Here is a 16896-nt window from a genome sequence, read left to right on the forward strand (position 1 = left end):
TCCCATACGAAAACATTGGGAGAATATTACACGTAGAAACAGAATGTGACGGCAGATAAGAACCATTTGGCCCATCTAGTCTGCCCTGCCCAATTTTTTAAATACTTTCATTAGTCCCTAGCCTTATTTTATAGTTAGGATAGCCTTATGCATATCCCCACACATACTTAAACTCCTTTACTGTGCTAACTCTCTATGGGTAATATTCAGCACCTTCATGCAGAGCACTGACACAGGACTCTCTAGTGGTCATCTGAATGACTGTCACTAGAGGTCGTAGTAGGCAGCAATGTAAACGCAGCCTTTTTTCTGAATAGGCAGCGTTTACATTGAAAAGGCTACACAGACAGGCTATAGGCACCAGAACAACTACATTAATCTGTAGTGGTTCTGGTGACTATAGTGTCCCTTAAAAACAAAAAAAAATAATGGCTCCTAGATTCCTACATTAAAATGTCGTGGCACTTTTTTCACAACAGCCCATGGAAATGGTGTTGTGGATGGCACTGGAGGAAATAAGTGTCTGGAACAACGTAAGAGCAAATCCAATGTTTATTAGTACTGCTCATGACTTTGCAAGGGTTTAACCCCATTCACGACCGATGACAGTTCAGGACCGTCATCGGAAAAATCCCCTTGAGGACCAGTGAAAGTACCGAACCGTCATAATGAAAATCTTTACTCAACCGGTCGATGTCGTTCCCACATCGGTGATCGGCATTGCTCCCGGTGCGACTGCCTGCAGCCCAGGCAGTCTCCCCGCGGAGAATTAGGACCTCACGGCCACGTGCGGTCACATGGTCACAATAGGTGTCCATGTGTCTGCCTGCAGGGGGACTGCCTATGCTGACAGGCAGTCTCCCTGCAAGTGTAAAAAAAGAAAAAAAAAAAAAAAAAAAAAAAAGAAAATTTGAATCTTGTAATACCTTTTTTATTGGACTAACAATTTTTTAATGACAAGCTTTCGGGAGAATCTCCCTTTCTCACGTCTGAAGCATTTCTGAGCAAGACGACACATAGAATTCAAAGTTGAGTTGTGATACAGGGGTTAAAGCGACATGAGTGTAGATAAGACACAGGTTTGTTAGAAAATAGACACCATTTTTGCAGAGGGTCATAAATATCGTTCTGAAGAGCAGAGTGAGGGGGAGAGAGGGAGAAGAAAAACAAAAACACAGTGCAGAGGATGGTGCACTTTATACATGCACACACACATACATATGTATATGTGAACGCATAAACACATGTACATATACATAAATGCTCATGAACTCATATACACAAATATAAATGCAAAGTAATATATATATATATATATATATATACACACACACACACACACACACACACACGTATGGGAAAGCATAGGTCTACACATAGTGCTTATATATATTCATACTAAGTGTAGTTTTATATTAAAATACATGTATATTAATATAAAAATATACTTATAATTAAATTACACATACATATTAACGATATATATTGTACATATATTATAAAACACAAATGAGTAAATGAAAAAAACTTTTTTTACAAATTAAATTTCATATATATGAAATGTTATTCTAACTGTACTTTGATATTAATATATATATATATATATATATATATACACACACACACACACCTATATATATCTCAAAATACACTTAGGATGAAATGTATATATAAATAAATTGAGATAGATTATATATATATATATATATATATATATATATATATACACACACACACACACACACACACACACACACACACACACCCACAATTACATAAATAATTTCATAAATATACACGTAGACCTCAAATATATAAATGTTGCATATATATTTAAGTTCTATGTGAGTATTTATGTAATGTTTTTACATAATTAAGTAATTTTATTAATTGGAATTTGAGGGATCTGCCTTACAACCCAGGCCGAAAGTCAAGAGAATTTAATTTGCTAGTACTGTATTCAACCCTGTAACTTTCTATGACACCCTAAAACCTGTATTTTAAGACACTCCCGGCATAAAGGAGTGAAACCACCGCTTAGTAGAGCTTCCCCTTTTACAGAAATGCAGGTAAGGCTGTTTTAGAACTCCAAACTCACGAACGGAACCAGGGGGATGCGCCTATCTCCCGGACAGCATACTTAATAATAATCCAAACTCCCGAGCTGTGTTCTCACGAACTGCTGCTAACCAACGAATCAATATAGCATCCAAGCGGCTTACGTTCCCAGCAGTCAGTCTCTATCCGTGTATAGTAAATCCCCCCAAACAAGAGACAAAGCTCCATAGTTGAGGGTAAAACAAGAGCTGATTTAATGAGGGCTACCTTCCCCGTATTTATGCAGGTCTCCCACCTGGTGGACACTCCCCTAAGGGACCAGATGGAAGACTGGGACACATATTGGACAGTAGCCAATCGCAGTGGCTCAGGATTAAGCACTCCCCTTTACATACATAAATCCCTCCGCTCTATCCTGGAGATAATTGGGAAGGAACCGCCATTTTAAATACACTTGTGAAACTACACAAAAATATATAGTTGTACAAATACTGAATGCATGTGCTTTATGTAACGTATCCCCAGATAGCCTGGATCTGAGTGCATATTTCTACCGAATAGCGCTCAGATCCAATGCGCAGAGTTCAACCGCCATGGAGTCAAAGTCCTTCATATGTTTTTCGGCATACAATTGACTCCATGGGATGGCAATCTGGGTTAAGTCCATGCGTACATTCCAAACTCCCGAACTGACAGGTGTGCCTTGACGAAAACAAAGGGTGACCGGTAGCTTCAGCGGTGTTCGGTAGATAAAGTGTCCGTTTATAGTTCCATAGAATCTTCGCCGAACACCGCTGGTCCTTCGCGTGTTTAAAATGGCCACCGCCTCCTCGTGGTCGGCATACGAACGACGACCACCCGGAATAGGGTTATAATGGAGAGGTGTCTGCGGTTAACCACAACGTTCTAATTGGGGCCAAGAGGTTAACCAGCAGCACACTTCTGTCCTGGGTGGCCGTCCATTCGATAGTTTTGATCGGTATTTTCTGCAACAAACAAACAGGGGCATATGGACAGGCAAATAGACGGAAAAGGGGCAAACAGACAAACCAGCAATCTTAGTCTATACAGATGGATCTGTCACACTATACATGGGGGGTACTGTTTTACTCGGGAGACTTCGCTGAACACAAATATTAGTGTTTTAAAACAGTAAAACATATCACAGCAACGATATTGTTAGTAAAAGTTACTCTTTATTAATTTTTCAAAACACAAACAGCACTTTCACTGAAGATAGAATTGTTGTGATACGTTTTATTGTTTTGAAACAATAATATTTGTGTTCAGCAAAGTCTGAGTATAACAATGCCCCCAAAGTACAGGTTTTATAGTGTTTTTGAAAGTTACAGGGTCAAATATTTTTACATTGAAAATTGTCAGGTTGGTTATGTTGCCTTTGAGCGTATGGTAGCCCATGATGGCATACAATTTGCAAAAGAAGACAATCCAAGGTATTGCAAATGGGGTATGTCCAGTCTTTTTTAGACAAGTGATAGAGGACCAGGCACTCCTTGGTTCAAGAAAGGTACTTTAGTAGAAACCACAACAGCTGTTGCGGTTCATAATAAAGTACCTGTCTTGAACCAAGGAGTGTCTGGACCTTTTACTTTATTAATTTTTGGAAATCTGGTGTTTGATTCCGGTTCAGCAAGCACCCTGGCTCAGATTTATGGTAATGAGTGCAGTTCCACACACACCACTAAACAGTCTTTTTTAGTAGCCACTTTTTTGCAAGTTATAGGGCTATAAGTACAAGTAGGAAATTGCGGTTTCAAAATATATATTTTTAAAATGTATCAATAGTGACATTGTAACACTGTTATCTGTCACAAATCTCTGAATCACACCTCACATGTACATATTTTTATTTTATTTTTTAAAGTAGAGAACCCCGGGTATTCAATATGGGGTATGTCCAGTCTTTTTTGTAGTAGTCACAAACACTGGCCAAAATTAGCGTTCCATTTTGTTTTTTTTGCAATTTTCACACACAAACACATATAAATGCTAACTTTGTCGAATGTTTACATGTGAGGTGTGATTCAGAGATTTATGACAGATAACAGTGTTACAATGTCACTATTAATACATTTTTAAAAAGCAATTTCCTACTTGTACTTCTAGCCCTTTAACTTACAAAAAAAAAAATCAGTACAAAATTTTGAATCTATTTAGCAGGTTTTTTTTTTTCATTAGCTTTCGTAGGTAAGTAAAAAAAATCAAGTAGAAGTCAAAAATCTTTTTTATTCAATTTTTCACCATATTTTTATATATATATAAATATACTCTAAACTGGTGAGATACAGTTGTTTAATCCTAACACAGCTGAAATGATCGTAAGGCATCCATCAAGGCTCATCACATGATTAAAAGTCCCATAAATTAAAACGGACTTATTTAGATATTGTTCTATTGTCTGTTTCTGCTGGAATGTAGAGGTTATATTTTGTGAGTTCAAAGACATGTTTTTAATATCTATATCAAATAAATACACTGTGCATTTATTATTAGCACTAGTTTTATTGTATTTCATGTTCAAAACCAATACTCTTCAGGCATTTTCCATCGGACACCAAAATATTTATTTATTTCAGAAAAAAAATGTAAAGCAGCAAAGAGTTGAAAGGGTATAATCACCGAGGCTTGACAAGTTCTAAGTCTGACACTCTGGAATTGCCCTATAAATAAATATATATATATATATATATATATATATATATATATATATATATATATATATATATATATATATATATATATATATATATATATATATATATATTTATTTATTTTAATATATATATTATTTTTAATCCATTGGGAAGAATGAGCCCCTATTTTTATTTTTTTTATTTTAAAAGGAACATTCCTAGCATCATAACCACTGCAGCCTGCTTCAACTCCCATTTAAGAATGGTTTAACAACTTACTTGGGGTACACAGGAAGCTGGCTGTATTTTTCTCTGCAGCCCAAAATAGACACTCCAGGCTCCTATATCACTTTAGCTTGCTGAAATGCTCTGTGTGTGAAGAGTATGTCCCTCTTTTTAAATTTTGCAAAAAAGTGCATATTTAAATAAAAATTTACACTTTTATAAATTAACCTGGTTACCCCACATGCCCAAACTGAACTCAAGAGGCAGCAATTGCCCAGAACACCTGCCTTGCAAATATTGAGCTGCATTGGGGGGCGAGGCCGGGCAGAGCGGCAGCCATCCGCGCTAGCTCCGATTTGAAACGGCATTAAAGCAGTGAAAAAGCCCAAAAAGCCAGGGGAAAATATACCCTTAACAAGCACCGAGAACCGGGGCAGCATAGGAGAAGAGCCCAAGCGATTTACAGGCAGCCGCTCCACACGCTGCAACCGCGAAGCATGAATGGCAGACACAGGGCCTTCACATGCATGGAGACGGCGGAGCTGGTGAAGCAAAGGAGGGAGAGGGATGGACACGGCCCGGTCCCGCTCCCCCCCTCCTGGCTGGTGGGGGTGATCCCGGCCCATGAGTCAGACCTTCAGAGGCTGGGGGCGAGGGCCCGCACGGCGCAGGGCCCCTCTTCCACAAGGAACCAAGATGGCGGATGCACACACGCGGCTGAGAGCCACGCTGGGACACCCAGACCCCCAGGATACCGGATCCCATAGAGGGACCACTCGAGGCGGAGACCTGCCTGGCGAGGAGCCAGTCTGTACCCCAGGATTTGGTGGTGGTCCAGGGGCTGATGCCCCCAACTCTGCGAGCCCTGCGGCACTGGGGTGAGCTGACCCCCGGCGGACCGGTGGCTGGGGAGGCGCGCACTGGCGCCGAGCATGTGGCCGGAGAAGGGTGAGGCGTCCAAGGACTGGAGCTCCAACAGAGGTCTAATGACATCAACACCCTATATCAGGTGTGCATAATTATTAGGCAACTTCCTTTCCTTTGGCAAAATGGGTCAAAAGAAGGACTTGACAGGCTCAGAAAAGTCAAAAATAGTGAGATATCTTGCAGAGGGATGCAGCACTCTTAAAATTGCAAAGCTTCTGAAGCGTGATCATCGAACAATCAAGCGTTTCATTCAAAATAGTCAACAGGGTCGCAAGAAGCGTGTGGAGAAACCAAGGCGCAAAATAACTGCCCATGAACTGAGAAAAGTCAAGCGTGCAGCTGCCAAGATGCCACTTGCCACCAGTTTGGCCATATTTCAGAGCTGCAACATCACTGGAGTGCCCAAAAGCACAAGGTGTGCAATACTCAGAGACATGGCCAAGGTAAGAAAGGCTGAAAGACGACCACCACTGAACAAGACACACAAGCTGAAACGTCAAGACTGGGCCAAGAAATAGCTCAAGACTGATTTTTCTAAGGTTTTACGGACTGATGAAATGAGAGTGAGTCTTGATGGGCCAGATGGATGGGCCCGTGGCTGGATTGGTAAAGGGCAGAGATCTCCAGCCCGACTCAGACGCCAGCAAGGTGGAGGTGGAGTACTGGTTTGGGCTGGTATCATCAAAGATGAGCTTGTGGGGCCTTTTCGGGTTGAGGATGGAGTCAAGCTCAACTCCCAGTCCTACTGCCAGTTTCTGGAAGACACCTTCTTCAAGCAGTGGTACAGGAAGAAGTCTGCATCCTTCAAGAAAAACATGATTTTCATGCAGGACAATGCTCCATCACACGCGTCCAAGTACTCCACAGCGTGTCTGGCAAGAAAGGGTATAAAAGAAGAACATCTAATGACATGGCCTCCTTGTTCACCTGATCTGAACCCCATTGAGAACCTGTGGTCCATCATCAAATGTGAGATTTACAAGGAGGGAAAACAGTACACCTCTCTGAACAGTGTCTGGGAGGCTGTGGTTGCTGCTGCACGCATTGTTGATGGTGAACAGATCAAAACACTGACAGAATCCATGGATGGCAGGCTTTTGAGTGTCCTTGCAAAGAAAGGTGGCTATATTGGTCACTGATTTGTTTTTGTTATGTTTTTGAATGTCAGAAATGTATATTCGTGAATGTTGAGATGTTATATTGGTTTCACTGGTAAAAATAAATAATTGAAATGGGTATATATTTGTTTTTTGTTAAGTTGCCTAATAAGTATGCACAGTAATAGTCACCTGCACACACAGATATCCCCCTAAAATAGCTATAACTAAAAACAAAACTAAAAACTACTTCCAAAAATATTCAGCTTTGATATTAATGAGGTTTTTGGGTTCATTGAGAACATGGTTGTTGTTCAATAATAAAATGAATCCTCAAAAATACAACTTGCCTAATAATTCTGCACTCCCTGTATGCTCATGCTGTTAATGATGCAAAAAAGATGAGGGATGATGCTTATACATTGTTCTGTTTATTGGCGCTGATTCTTAGTTTATCTGCCCTCGATTACCCGCTTTTCTTATTACTGCCTACCGGCTCCTGGAGGGAGCACGCTCGCTTGTGATACTGTAATAACTGCTACACAACAATTGCAAAGATAATCAGGCCTCTGCGCAGGCACTAACCCGCATTATGAATAATCTGTTTGCAATGGAATATGTTATGAAACCAATAAACATATTTAACACAAATATTGAGCTGCATTGGAAAGTCTTCGATTGGACAGTCACACAGTCTCTTTGGAGTTAAAAGAGGATGGCTTGCAAATGAAGCAGACAAGATCTATACTTATATATCTATAATAACTTCAATGAAAAAATGCATAAATAAATGCATGCAAGTTTTCTGGGGTGTGCCTACTAAGCAGTGATTTTTATTTTGTATTTTGGCAGTGGAGTGTCCCTTTAAGCCAACCTGCAGGTCTTAGCTCATTGGCTGAGAGTACTGAGCTGAAGCTCTTAATTAATGAGCCGGACCTGTACAACAAGGCTTAGCTCAGTAGAGACATCAGAAGCTCCTTACATGAGCTTCCTTTTCTATGGGAGTAGATGAACATCGCACAGTGGAGCTCAAGTAGTTATCAAACCGTTACCAAGCATTGATGTATAACAGAAGAGGGTAATATGATGCATATCTGGTGGGAATATACAGAGATTAAACCACTTTGGACACAAGTCCAACAAATTATACAACAAACACTAAACCATACAACGCCTATAACATCACCACTAGCACTTTTACTAATTTTCCCAATCCAATGGGGAAAAACAGATAAAAAGATAGCCTCCCTTGTAATTCTGGCAGCACGTCATCTACTGGCCCAAAACTGGAAAAGCACAAGATGCCCCTTCAGAAAAGAATTGCTAGACAAGATAAATTGATATTATAAATATGAGATACTTTCCTCTGACTCCCACATAAAGACAAGACAGACAGAACAAACATGGGTACCCTGGCTCAACATGTTAGATAGAAACATTACAACCTAGGATCAAAACCCAAACTAATACGCCTGAATGTTATAAAGTACATCAAATGCCCTGTCAAAATACAATAACCTTGACCCTGCATACATCCAGAGTGAGGGTACAAGCAATTGCAATAGATCACAGGTTAAAGGCAAAAAAAAACTGTATAACTTATTTATAAATGTTTTGTACTCAACTATGAGCTCAATATCGTCTTATGTACATCATGTTATGCAAAAAGAATAATACAATAATATGTTGCCTTGACTGTATATCCTCTTCCCCCTTTTTTGTTTTATTCTGTACCCCCCTCCCCCCCCTATCCTTTTTGACTTTTTGAAAAATAAAAACTTTAAAATTTAAAAAAAATAAAAATAAATCAAGATGTGTAGGTGACGTACTGTGTATTTTAGTAATGTCTACCATCTAGACCTCTGCGTGGGTTAACCTTTGTTATTGTATTTTGTCAATGCGATATCTCACTGTGCGCCAAAATAGAGAAAAAAAAATAATAATAATAGACTGATTTATTAAAAAAAATATATATATATATATATATATATCTCAGTCACGCAGGATAGGACTGACAACCTACCTGTCATAGAGTACTAAATTGCCTCTTTCTTTGGGAAGTAGGTAAAATTCGAGTTCAGGATGAGAAGCAAGCGACTGCCAGATCAACTGCTTAGTCTTGGAGTCTAAGCTCAAAGGAAAAGGAGGTAAACGTGTTTGCAGACGAAGCCAGAAAGCTGACAGTGTGATTCCATCAAGTCCTTCCAGAGCCACCTCCTCCAGCAGCGCTTCCAATACATCCATTGTCATTCCATAACTACACTCTCTATTAGAAAAACGGAACACACAAAACAAAATCAATAAAAAAAAATCAGAAGACTCTCCGTAGACGGCTATTCCACGACAAAACAAGACTCAGATAATGTCACGTGACAATAATTGCCGCCCACATGGGCGCATCGATTGGTCGTCATCTCAATCCCACTTGCCTATTGGTTATTTAAACATCTTCAGCGCTATTGGTTATTGTCTGACTTTCTGCAACAGTTCATGAACGTAAAAGACGATTTGCTGCACTCGGTCATGCTGATAGCTGATTGGATGTTTATAGCTTGGCCTTTGATTGTTTTTTGTGTTACTAGGTAACAGGAACAAACACTGTGGGCGAATGTTTCGTTACAATTTGAAGTATGCAAGGCGTTATAGACAACGGCATTATGCACAGTAAGTGACTTTTATCTGTTTACGTTGTATTTATTTTTTTGGAGAAGCGTGAATTGTCGGGAATTGGTGTATGAATTTTAAGTACAAATAGCTGAACAATAACTTTTTAACCGTAGCATGACGGTTGCTGCCATCAGGCAGAACCTTAACGTCATCTGACAGCACAAACCAAATCTGCAGGAACATGGAAGCCCCATGCACCGTCAGATACACGAGGACCCCTTCTGTCAGTTGGGGCCACAATTGGTTGTCCCAGACTGATAGATGAGCTATGTGAGCTGGGCATGACCCTTTACAGACATTGCAATACCATGGCAGAGCAATGACACTCCGCCACATTAACCCCTTCAGGACGGAGTCAATAGTGCACGTTCTGATCAAAACAAAACGTAAACAAAAACTGGAATTTGCGCTATATGTCTGTTCAACCGTAGTTCCCCTCTTTCATATTAAATGCACCCACACTTATTATATATCATTTTGTTCAGGATAAACAGGGCTTTCATTTCATATCAAATATTTATATATGAAACATAATTTATTATGAATAAAATTAAATGAAAAAAAAAAAAACCAACGTTGAGATTTTTTTTTTTTCTTAAATCTGTAGTTCTGCCTCACATTTTAGCTGTGATTAGTAACACTTTCAGATTGGTAGTAGTGTTTAAGCATATCACAATCCCAAGCGGTATTTCCAACAGGAACGGTCCACAGGTCTCCGTGTGTATTAAGGATAATGCCTCTTATATGGTGTCAAATATTTACAAAATAACATTATTAGAGAAATTTATAAACTCACTACAGTGGCCCAACCCTACGCCTTTTGTCAGGTTGCCCGGACTTCCTCAGGGGTAAAGTTGTTTTAGTCTCTTGTGTGTGGAGTCAGTTTGATTTCTCTAAGTCGTCACAGCTGTGCTTCAATTTTTCAGAAATGCATTCCAAACCTCATTTTCATGCGCTATTTTCTCTTGCGTGTGTGCAGGCGTTGTATGTATGCGTTCCATTTCCTAAGAGAGTAAAGGACCACTATAGTGCCAGGAAAACACTTGTTTTCCTGGCACTATAGGGTCATTAGGTCCCCCCTCCACCCTCAGGGCCCCTCTTCAACCTCTTACCTCTCTTCAGTGCCGGGCTCCCTCGGCGCTGGTAACCTCTCCTCCCCCTCCGACGTCAGATCCAAAAGCGCATGCGCGGCAAGAGCTGCACGAGCTTTCAAACCGCCCATAGGAAAGCATTACTCAATGCTTTCCTATGGACGTCCAGCGTCTTCTCACTGTGATTTTCACATTGAGAATTGCGGAAGCACCACTAGAGGCTGGATTAACCCTCAGTGAGTTTCTCTGAAACTGCTATGTTTTCAGCTGCAGGGTTAAAACTAGATGGACCTTGCACCCAGACCATTTCATTGAGCTGAAGTGGTCTGGGTGTCTATAGTGGTCCTTAAGGACTGAGCCAAATGTACACGTTGTGAACAGAACAAAACGTAAACGAAACCTGGCATTTGCACTATATGTCTGTCCAACCGTAATTCACCTCTTTCATATTAAATGCACCCCCCTTATTATATATCATTTTATTCAGAGGAAATATTTAGCTATGAAACATAATTTAATATGAAAAAAAAAAATGGGAGACAATAAGAAATTGTGTTATTTATTTAGTTCAACATGACATTTTTACTGTCAATGTCATAATACAATTTGCTTTTACTGCAATAAAATACACATTTGTTTTCAGAAAAGTCTCACGTGTAAAACAGTACCCTCTATGTACAGATTTTATGGTGTTTTGGGAAGTTGCAGGGTCAAATATAGTGTGTTACATTTGAAATTGAAATTTGCCAGATTGGTTACGTTGCCTTTGAGGCTGTATAGTAGCCCAGGAAATAAATGTACACCCATAATGGCATACCATTTGCAATAGTAGACAACCCAATGTATTGCAAATGGGGTATGTCCAGTCTTTGTTAGTAGCCATTTGGTCACAAACACTGGCCAAAGTTAGCGTTAGTATTTGTTTGTGTGTGAAAAATGCAAAAAACGCCAATTTTGGCCAGTGTTTGTGACTAAGCGGCTACTAAAAAAGACTGGACATACCCCATTTGCAATACCTTGGGTTGTCTACTATTGCAAATGGTATGCCATCATAGGGGTAATTTTCATTCTTGGGCTACCATAGGGTCACAAAGGCAACGTAAGCAATCAGGCAAATTTTAATGTGAAACAAATGAAACACAAGCCTTATATTTGACGCTGTAACTTTTGAAAACATCATAAAACTTATACATGAGGGGTACTGTTGTACTCGGGAGACTTTGCTGAACACAAGTATGTGTGTTTCAAAACAGTAAAAAGTATTGCAGCAATAATACCGTCCGTGTAAGTGCTGTTTGTGCGTTAAAAATGCAAAAAAAAAGTCACTTTTACTGGCGATATCATCGTTGTAATACATTTTACTGTTTTGAAACACTAATATCTGTGTTCAGCAAAGTCTCCCGAGTAAAACAGTACCCCCCCTGTACAGGTTTTATGGTGTCTTGGAAAGTTATAGGGTTAAATATAGTGCTAGCAAATTAAATTCCCTATACTTTAGGCATGGGTTGTCAGGCAGGTCCCGCTAATTGTAATTAATTAGGATACCTAATTATGTAAAAAAATATTACATACATATATGTGTAGAATTAATGTGTGTGTGTGTGTATGTGTATATATATATATATATATATATATATATATATATATATATATATATATATATATAAAATACCGGCACTCTAGGTCTTCCAAGTAATGGTGTTTATTTTCAGATCATCCAAGGTCAACGTTTCAGCCCTGGTTCAGGGCTTTCATCAGGACACATTAGAAGCATTCGTATAAATGACAGGCTTATATAGGACTGTATAACTTATTAAACACTCACCCGATCAGCTGTTGGGAATCAACCACGATATCCGGTGTCTATCCTCGCCTAACTGCGCATGTGTGTAGCTCCGGGAATGCCCTGTCCGTCACCATTCAGCTGGATCCCCCACGTGACGCGGCTACGTCACGTTGCCCTAGCAACCGCAGATACATCGCGGCTGTGGGTAGTCCTCCTGTGCTTATGTAAGCCGTCGGGAGAATCCCTCCTCTCGTCCGTGGGTAGATTGTCCAGCGAGGTGACGGCAGAGTCACTTCCGAGCCCCTTCTCGCACAGGAGAAAAAGTTATAGACAATAAACAGTGAGCATGAGCTCTTAGAGGGAAGATCGCTATATAATATCATCAAGGGAATCAACCCCTTTATATATAAAATAATGTGACCTGCTCAATTCAGAGCAGTAATATTGCTATATACTAGTTTGTGATCTATAAGCTTACATGTCCGTGTGGACTAAGCTATATAGGGAAAATGGAGACAGCTCTCTGCGAGAGAATACGAGGCCACAGGTCCAGTATCCGACTAGCCTATCGTGATGGCAAGTCGGACAAACCTGTGGCCAGACATTTCTTAGAGAAAGCTCATCAACTTGCTACCCTGAGATGTTTGGCCATCGATCACACCCCAGAAATGGCTAGAGGAGGTGATAGAGGAAAAATTCTACTGCAGCGTGAAATATACTGGCCATTGGAATTGGATACACTGTCCCTGAAGGGGTTAAATGAGAAGTGCTCATTCACCCCCTTTCTATGACGCACATTAAGAATTGACTATTGGGCTCTAAAATGGGTGCATTATCTCCCCCTTGAATGTTTTAGTTTTTATTACAAATATTTCTATCATATATTTTTTTACTATATATATTTTCCATATTGCAAATATGTACTAGATATAACTTTTGAACACCGCCACAGCTGATAGATGGGATCAACCGAAGACTGCCAGTACCTTTCTATATAGCCCTCTTCATGCCACTATATAATATTCTATCTTAAGTGGCATTAGTGAGATGTTATACAGTAGGGGATTATTATACTACCCTTATTGCTTGTTTATATAATTTTTTAGATTTTTCACAGATGAAGAGACGCCTTCGTAGAAGGGTCCTATAGATACCCACACTCTATACACGATTCTCCTTCAAAATGAGACACAACAATTATTCTACCCTATTCTCTATAGGGTCATATTTACTTTGTTTACTTTGTTCACTGTACAAAGGGATAGAATTTTCCCCCCCTTTTTTTTGAAAGAGCTTGACACTCTAAAATCACTATACATATGTACATATCACTTTTACACTATACACACCTTTTTTGTATATAGTTTCTCACACTTTCACTGTTACTTATGTACATAGTATATAGCAATATTACTGCTCTGAATTGAGCAGGTCACATTATTTTATATATAAAGGGGTTGATTCCCTTGATGATATTATATAGAGATCTTCCCTCTAAGAGCTCATGCTCACTGTTTATTGTCTATAACTTTTTCTCCTGTGCGAGAAGGGGCTCGGAAGTGACTCTGCCGTCACCTCGCTGGACCATCTACCCACGGACGAGAGGAGGGATTCTCCCGACGGCTTATGTAAGCACGGGAGGACTACCCACAGCCGCGATGTATCTGCGGTTGCTAAGGCAACGTGACGTAGCCGCGTCACGTGGGGGATCCAGCTGAATGGTGACGGACAGGGCATTCCCGGAGCTACACACATGCGCAGTTAGGCGAGGATAGACGCCGGATATCGCGGTTGATTCCCAACAGCTGATCGGGTGAGTGTTTAATAAGTTATACAGTCCTATATAAGCCTGTCATTTATATGAATGCTTCTTATGTGTCCTGATGAAAGCCCTGAACCAGGGCTGAAACGTTGACCTTGGATGATCTGAAAATAAACACCATTACTTGGAAGACCTAGAGTGCCGGTATTTTTTCTACTTTATATGATATTTTTTTCACTGTGCACCAGGCTATAATCAAAGAAGTTGGAGTGCAGGAATTTTTTGTCTTACTATATATATATATATGTGTATATATATATGTATGTGTATGTGTGTATGTATGTCCCAGCACTCAATGCTCCCGGTCTTTTAATTCTCCGGTGCTGTCTCCAACCAAATTGTATACGATACCAGTAGAGAGCACTCATGAGTCTTTCAAGGTAAATTGCATCTGTTGCTTTATTAATCAATTACAAATTCACACAACGTTCCAGTCGACGTTTCAGTCTGTAAAATACTTTTTGTCAAGACGATTGTGTATGTGAGATGGATACCTTATATGCAAAAAATGCAGTGATCCTATTTGGAGGTGAACAGGTGAAATGTAACAATGGATCAGAATGATGTCATTAATGACGTAAACATGTTTGAATTACATAATTAATTGAAGTTAACCCTATGTGTAACCAGTATGTGAAACATACTCTCGTGTAAATAAGTCAGAATGTAATAAAGGATAAATAACTATAAAAATAAAGTAAATACAAATGTGTCAACCCTAACCAAGGGAACATAGATACATAGTACATATCGTCATTAGCTAAATATTAACTCAATTATATAGCAAAATATTGTCAGTGTAATTAATATATATATATATATATATATATATATATATATATATATATATATATATAATTATAATTTTTTTTTTTGACACTGATTTTAATTATTTGTATTTTATTTCCAGCCAGCAGGGGGACTAACTGTCATTACAGGGGGGTGGGGGGTGCAGGAGGACGGATGTGCCGCGGGGGGCACCCTGGGAGTTTCCCTAACCGCGATCGCCGGCGACCCGAAGTAAGAAAAAAACGGAGGGCGTACAATTACGCCCGGCGGCGTTTAGAGCTGCTCAAAATAGGGCGTAATTGTACGCCCTCCGGTCTTAAGGGGTTAAAGGATCACTATAGTATCAGGAAAACAAAGTGGTTTTCCTGACACCATAGTGCCCTAAGGGTGCCCCCACACTCAGGGTCCCCATCCTGTGGCGCTGGAGGAGTTGAACACCTTGTGGAGGAAGTTTCTTTGTTCCTGGTTCGGGGCATATACACTTGCAATGGAATATACGACCCCATTAAATGTCCCCACCACCATAGCATATCTGCCCTCTGTGTCTACCTCTGAACATATTAGTGTGAACGCCACATCCTTACTGATAAGTATTGATGCCCCTTTTGATTTATTGGAGTACGTGGCGTGGAATTGGTGGGGGTAATCTTGTCGGAATAAAGGTGAATGTGCATTGGCTTTGAAGTGGGTTTCTTGTAGGCACACTATGTCGGGTTTTAGTTTCTGCAAATCTTTTCGAAGCAGCCCACGCTTCGCTGGGTGGTTAAGCCCTTTAGTATTATGAGAGTATATTTTCATGGGGGGTTGTACAGTCGGATTACGATTTGTGGTGTGTTAGTGCTATCTGTTTTGGGGAAGGACACCGTTCCCAGCTTCATCGAACATGGTGTCCACTCCCTGTGACGTTTACAATATCTGGGGTTATTCCCATCTGGAGGTGGAGCTATAGGGGGTGTTGAGGTGTGAGGTGGTACCTGCAATGAATGTATACATAGAAAAACATGGTGGTCTAACAGATGAACATAAACAAATAAAACTAAACATACTGCCATGGTAATGGCTTGGTGCCTAACTTTGGCACTGTGGGGTAGGAAGTATCTTACTTCCATGCCTGTCCACAACGGTCTTACGGCCTGTGTTGGGTGGATCATTGGTATTCGCACCAGTTATCTTTAGACATTAAAATTACCTTTAACATTAACGTTAACCTTCCCATTAGGAGTCCCATGGTTGATGAGATCAATTGAGTCGCCCCCAGGTCCCCGGTTTTACCTTATTGGTTAGGAGTGTAACCGCAAGAACATGGTGATTCTACCGACCTTGGACCCCTTGGCGGGCATTTGTCCCTTTTAGAGTCCCAGTCTCAATGTCTCTATGAGGTACCTGCCACAGTCTTAGGTTGCGGGCTACGGCCCTATCTGTTTCTGGTGATCTTCTTCCACGTGGGAGGTAGCGTGGTCCGTCCTGCGGCCTGGGGTGGTGTCTTCGGCGGTGGTAGGCCCCAATCTTTCAATACTTGAATACCCGCTTCAGGAGACGTGATGGCTGTCATCTTGCCTTCGTGCATAACCAGTAGTTTGACTGGGAATCCCCATCTATATGGCTTCTTATGTTGCCTCAGGCTCTCTGTGATGCTTGCAAAAGCTTTCCTTTTTTTCAGCGTCACTGCCGATATATCAGCATAGATTGTAATCCCTTGGTAAGGTGATGGTAGGTTCGGGCGTTGTCTGTTTGCCCTCATGATATCTTCCTTTACATGGAAGTAGTGGAGTCTCACTAG

General features: G+C 40.3%; 2 protein-coding genes across 2 annotated transcripts in view; one reads left to right on the plus strand and one right to left on the minus strand.

Annotated features, from left to right (window-relative positions):
• GTF3C1 (general transcription factor IIIC subunit 1) overlaps positions 1-9267 on the minus strand; it is a 135111-nt gene extending 125844 nt beyond the window's left edge. The window contains exon 1 of the mRNA XM_063430237.1: positions 8985-9267. Within this exon, the coding sequence (XP_063286307.1) occupies positions 8985-9211 (227 nt within the window). The 5' untranslated portion in view covers positions 9212-9267. The remainder of the gene's footprint in view (positions 1-8984) is intronic.
• A 286-nt stretch (positions 9268-9553) lies between these two features.
• Positions 9554-16896, plus strand: part of KATNIP (katanin interacting protein) — a 357151-nt gene continuing 349808 nt past the window's right edge. The window contains exon 1 of the mRNA XM_063430236.1: positions 9554-9625. Coding sequence (XP_063286306.1) covers positions 9592-9625 — 34 coding nt within the window. The 5' untranslated portion in view covers positions 9554-9591. The remainder of the gene's footprint in view (positions 9626-16896) is intronic.

Source organism: Pelobates fuscus, chromosome 8 (genome assembly GCF_036172605.1).
Source record: "Pelobates fuscus isolate aPelFus1 chromosome 8, aPelFus1.pri, whole genome shotgun sequence".
Lineage (NCBI taxonomy): Eukaryota > Metazoa > Chordata > Amphibia > Anura > Pelobatidae > Pelobates > Pelobates fuscus.